Below are 6,574 nucleotides of genomic sequence, written 5' to 3'. Positions count from 1 at the left end.
AGTATGGGTTCGAGTCACTTCTGGGGTGTGAGTTTTCAGTGATATATATATATATATATATATATATTATTATATTATATATATATATATATAATAATAATTATATTTAAAATAAACCTATTGAAAACAATTTATTGAAAATATAGAAAATCACTCGGCCTATTAGGCAAATCGGGTCTTGCATAATAGGCCAAGAAGTGCGTTCTGTCTGCTAGGTACGACATATATATATATATATATATATATATATATATATATATATATATATATATATATATATATATATATATATATATATATATATGTCGTACCTAGACAACCAGGCCTCTATGACATAGTAGATACGACATAGTAGCCAGAACGTCGTATTCGCCCAACTATGCAAGGCCCGATTTGCCTAATAAGCCAAGTTTTCCTGAATATATTTTCTCTAATTTTTTTCTTATGAAATGATAAAGCTACCCATTTCATCATGTATGAGGTCATTTTTTTTTATTGGAGTTAAAATTAACGTATATATATGACCGAACCTAACCAACCCTACCTAACCTAACCTATCTTTATAGGTTAGGTTAGGTAGCCGAAAAAGTTAGGTTAGGTAGTCGAAAAACAATTAATTCATGGAAACTTGGCTTATTAGGAAAATCGGGCCTTGCATAGTAGGCTGAGAAGTGCGTTCTGGCTACTAGGTACGACATATTATATATATATATATATATATATATATATATATATATATATATATATATATATATATATATATAAATATATATAAATATATATATATATATATATATATATATATATATATATATATATATATATATATATATATATATATATATATATATATATATGCGAACAAGCTTGAATGGTCCCCAGGCATAGATGCAACTCCAAACCCCAGAAGTGACTCGAACCCATACTGACAGGAGCACTACACAACTGGTGTACAGGAGATCTTAACCACTCGACCATCACGACCGTACAAAAGATGATGGTAGCCGAGGCTATTTGCCCATCATCCCGACGGCACTTTGATGGTAATCTTGGGCATAGTTTTCGGGAAGATGGGCAAATAGCTCCGTGTTTTCTCTGAAGTTAAATATTTTCTAAATTTTTCTTATGAAATGATAGAGCTTTTCATTACATTATATAATATTTAATTTTTGTTTAATTTGATTTAAAATTAACGTAGAAATATGACTTAATTTAACCTATTTTAACCTAAAGTAGCATAACTAAGCCAGTACTTTATCTTCTTAATATAATAATATTAATTCAAATAAACCAATTGGAAGCAATTTTATGAAAATAACAAATATAACTGTCTATTAGGCAACCCAGGCGTTGCATAGTAGGCCAAGTAGTGCATTCTGGCAATTAGGTACAACATGTATAAATATATCCCTCACTCTCATTTTGCCTTACCTCCTCCTACCACCGATCTTCACACCCAGCATCCCACCCTCCCTCTTCCTTCCTCCCATCGCAGAGTCCTCCTCCTTTCCCTCACTAATCATAAACCCACTCCCATACATACACCATGAACCCTCACAACATCACCTCTCACACACGGAAGGTCTCTCTCTCTCTCTCTCTCTCCCTCCTATTCCACCCTCCCCCAGAACTGTGTTACCCTCCCACGCTCTCCCACACTACTCTCCCACCCTCTCCCACGTGCACGTATTCAGTAACACACAAAACGCAGCACATTTCAAAGTCATCTTCTCTATACAAGACCCGGGACGTTGCGGTAATTAAATGCAAATTACCTCATTGTTGGCAAATATTGCTCTCAGAGTTGAATCACGTGCTGTTAATTAGCAGCTGAGTGTTATCTGATTTCGCGATTAAGCCCTTCCGGTCCTTCGGGTTGAAAAGCACTTATATAGGCATTTTCTTGTGGTTTGGCAAATATGTTTGAAAATACTTGTGGCTTAAATAAAATGTAGTGTGTGTGTGTGTGTGTGTGTGTGTGTGTGTGTGTGTGTGTGTGTGTGTGTGTGTGTGTGTGTGTGTCTGTGTGTGTACTCACCTAGTTGTGTTTGCGGGGATTGAGTTCTGGCTCTTTGGTCCCTCCTCTCAACCGTCAATCAACAGGTGTACAGGTTCCTGAACCTATTGAGCTCTATTATATCTACACTTGAAACTGTGTATGGAGTCAGCCTCCACCACATTACTTCCTAATGCATTCCATTTGTCAACCACTCTGACACTAAAAAAGTTCTTTCTAATATCTCTGTGGCTCATTTGGGCGCTCAGTTTCCACCTATCCCCCCTAGTGCGTGTGCCCCTTGTGTTAAACAGCCTGTCTTTATCAACCCTGTCGGTTCCCTTGAGAATCTTGAATATGGTGATCATGTCCCCTCTAACTCTTCTGTCTTCCAACGAAGTGAGGTTTAATTCCCGTAGTCTCTCCTCGTAGCTCATACCTCTCTGCTCAGGTACTAGTCTGGTGGCAAACCTTTGAACCTTTTCCAGTTTAGTCTTATGCTTGACTAGATATGGACTCCATGCTGGAGCCGCATACTCCAGGATTGGTCTGACATGTGTGGTATATAATGTTCTGAAAGATTCCTTACACAAGTTTCAAAAGGCCGTTCTTATGTTGGCCAGCCTGGCATATGCTGCTGATGTTATCCTCTTGATATGAGCTTCAGGGGACAGGTCTGGCGTGATATCAACCCCCAGGTCTTTCTTTCTCTCTGACTCTTGTCAGAGAGAGTGTCTCTCTGACTGACACACACACACACAGTGTGTGTGTGTGTGTGTGTGTGTGTGTGTGTGTGTGTGTGTGTGTGTGTGTGTGTGTGTGTGTGTGTGTATTTACTTAATATTTATGCCTGCATAATCGAGCTATGGGCTCTTGAATCACGAAGGGTGCCCAAAATCCCCCTAAAGCCTTTCACAGCCCATCTTCCTGGAACGATAGTACTTATACTAAGCGGTGGAAAGTACCAATATGTTGTGATGGACCGCCAGTCAACTATTTTTTGTACTATTCATTTCACAGAGTCTGGATAAATAAAGCTAAATCCCAAACTTAAATATTTCTAGGCCTGATATAGCCCATATATGTTCTGATTAGGCATGTAAAGATGTAGTAGCGTGTATTAGGCATGTATTAGCGTGTATTAGGCATGTATTAGGCGTGTATCAGCGTATATTAGCAAGTATTTGCGTGTATTAGACTGCTAGAAAAAAGTTAGGTTCCATATTTATGTTGCCGTTAAAAAGAGGTTCTCATTTGGCCAAATTCAATACTACAAAAGTCAACTTTCTGGCGGTCCATCACTATATATTGGTACTTTCGACCAAATAGTTACTACAAGTACTTTCATTATAGGATGATGGGGCTGCATTTCAGCACCCGACCACAATAAACCAACATCCAACCCTCTTATAACAATTATACACACTGTCACCAACTGACATCCAACTTCACCCCACGTATGTATACCGTCATCCATCAACGTCCACGAACAGCAAAAATCATCACCAGCAACGACCCATCAACGCTCACCAACAGCTCTCATCAATCACTGTAAACGTCCTCGCATAACACCAATGGTACTAGGCTGGGAGCAAATCAACTATATGGGGGAAAAATATAGAGAGTAATGTTGAGGGATGAAGAGCCACAGTAGAGGGAGGTGAGGAGCGGAGTCCCGCAAGGACAACTTCGGGGTCTTCTGGTCTTCTTAAATGATCTTCACGAGAGAGGATTTACTTTTGCCACTGTTAGCAGACGAAGCTAAGGTAATGATGATGTTAAATACTGCGGTGCCCTTTATAATGCTGCATGGTGATCTCAACACACTGCATGATGATCTCAACACACTGCATGGTGATCTCAACACACTGCATGGTGATCTCAACACACTGCATGGTGATCTCAACACACTGCATGGTGATCTCAACACACTGCATGATGATCTCAACACACTGCATGATGATCTCAACACACTGCATGGTGATCTCAACACACTGCATGGTGATCTCAACACACTGCATGATGATCTCAACACTGCATGATGATCTCAACACACTGCATGGTGATCTCAACAGACTGCATGGTGATCTCAACAGACTGCATGGTGATCTCAACAGACTGCATGATGATCTCAACACACTGCATGGTGATCTCAACAGACTGCATGGTGATCTCAGCAGACTGCATGGTGATCTCAGCAGACTGCATGGTGATCTCAACAGACTGCATGGTGATCTCAACACACTGCATGGTGATCTCAACAGACTGCATGATGATCTTAACACACTGCATGGTGATCTTAACACATTGCATGGTGATCTCAACACACTGCATGGTGATCTCAACACACTGCATGGTGATCTCAACACACTGCATGGTGATCTTAACACACTGCATGGTGATCTTAACACACTGCATGATGATCTTAACACACTGCATGGTGATCTCAACAGACTGCATGGTGATCTTAACACACTGCATGGTGATCTCAACACACTGCATGGTGATCTCAACACACTGCATGGTGATCTCAACACACTGCATGGTGATCTTAACACACTGCATGGTGATCTTAACACACTGCATGGTGATCTCAACACACTGCATGGTGATCTCAACACACTGCATGGTGATCTTAACACACTGCATGGTGATCTTAACACACTGCATGGTGATCTTAACACACTGCATGGTGATCTCAACACACTGCATGGTGATCTCAACAGACTGCATGGTGATCTTAACACACTGCATGGTGATCTTAACACACTGCATGGTGATCTCAACACACTGCATGGTGATCTCAACACACTGCATGGTGATCTCAGCAGACTGCATGGTGATCTCAACACACTGCATGGTGATCTCAACATACTGCATGGTGATCTCAACACACTGCATGGTGATCTTAACACACTGCATGGTGATCTTAACACACTGCATGGTGATCTCAACAGACTGCATGGTGATCTCAACACACTGCATGGTGATCTCAACACACTGCATGATGATCTTAACACACTGCATGGTGATCTCAACACACTGCATGGTGATCTCAACACACTGCATGGTGATCTCAGCAGACTGCATGGTGATCTCAACACACTGCATGGTGATCTCAGCAGACTGCATGGTGATCTCAACACACTGCATGGTGATCTTAACACACTGCATGATGATCTCAACACACTGCATGGTGATCTCAACACACTGCATGGTGATCTCAACACACTGCATGGTGATCTCAACACACTGCATGGTGATCTCAACACACTGCATGGTGATCTCAACACACTGCATGATGATCTCAACACACTGCATGATGATCTCAACACACTGCATGATGATCTCAACACACTGCATGGTGATCTCAACACACTGCATGGTGATCTCAACACACTGCATGGTGATCTCAGCAGACTGCATGGTGATCTCAACACACTGCATGGTGATCTCAACAGACTGCATGGTGATCTCAACACACTGCATGGTGATCTTAACACACTGCATGGTGATCTTAACACACTGCATGGTGATCTTAACACACTGCATGGTGATCTCAACACACTGCATGGTGATCTCAACACACTGCATGATGATCTCAACACACTGCATGATGATCTCAACAGACTGCATGATGATCTCAACACACTGCATGGTGATCTCAGCAGACTGCATGGTGATCTCAACACACTGCATGATGATCTCAACACACTGCATGATGATCTCAACACACTGCATGGTGATCTTAACACACTGCATGGTGATCTCAACACACTGCATGGTGATCTCAACACACTGCATGGTGATCTCAACACACTGCATGGTGATCTCAACACACTGCATGGTGATCTCAGCAGACTGCATGGTGATCTCAACACACTGCATGGTGATCTCAACACACTGCATGGTGATCTCAACAGACTGCATGGTGATCTCAACACACTGCATGGTGATCTCAACACACTGCATGGTGATCTCAACAGATTATGTGAAGATCTGAATTTTGCTGAACAAGGATCCTTATATGTTGCAAGTAAATTGAGATTGGTGTCAGAATCCTGGAAATAGACTGAACAGCCTGAACCAGATGATCGGCTACAATGTTCACCCACAATAAATGAACAATAACAGTAGCCGTCCCCGTGGTGCAGTTGTGAGACACTCGCCCAGCGCTTTGCCAGCGAATTGACCTGCGTTCGTATCCCGGCTGGGAAGGATTGACTAGGCGACAATCCTTAACTGTAGCCTCTGTTCACCCAGCAGTGAATGGGTACCTGGTGGTTAAACGATTTGACGGATCGAATTCCAGGGAAAATTAGTATTAAGGACCTGCCTGGAACGCTATGCGTGCTAGTACAAGAACGTAAGAGTTCTAGATATTCTAGATATTCTAGATAGAACTCAAGTAGATATAAATAAATAAATACGATAAAAATTAATGCAAAGTTAGGATAATTAGAGAGACAAAAACTCCGAAGCTCAACAGGGAATGATAGGCAACTGGAGCTGGGAGTTACCATCACTGCCATTCTCACACAGGAGAGATATTAGAAAGAATTTTTTCAGTGTCAGAGT

The 6,574-nt window shown here is 41.5% G+C and overlaps 1 protein-coding gene across 1 annotated transcript; it reads right to left on the bottom strand.

Moving 5' to 3' along the window:
- Window positions 1-4,024: 4,024 nt before the first annotated feature.
- Window positions 4,025-5,968, bottom strand: LOC123759499 (selection and upkeep of intraepithelial T-cells protein 6-like). Its single transcript, XM_045744608.2, has one exon. It carries the CDS (start codon window positions 5,966-5,968, stop codon window positions 4,025-4,027), a length of 1,944 nt encoding a protein of 647 aa, XP_045600564.2.
- Between the last annotated feature and the right edge of the window lie 606 nt (window positions 5,969-6,574).

This window comes from Procambarus clarkii, chromosome 32, assembly GCF_040958095.1.
Source record: "Procambarus clarkii isolate CNS0578487 chromosome 32, FALCON_Pclarkii_2.0, whole genome shotgun sequence".
Taxonomy (NCBI): domain Eukaryota; kingdom Metazoa; phylum Arthropoda; class Malacostraca; order Decapoda; family Cambaridae; genus Procambarus; species Procambarus clarkii.
Note: the sequence above shows the minus strand (reverse complement) of the source record. Positions and strands in the feature narration are given on the sequence as shown.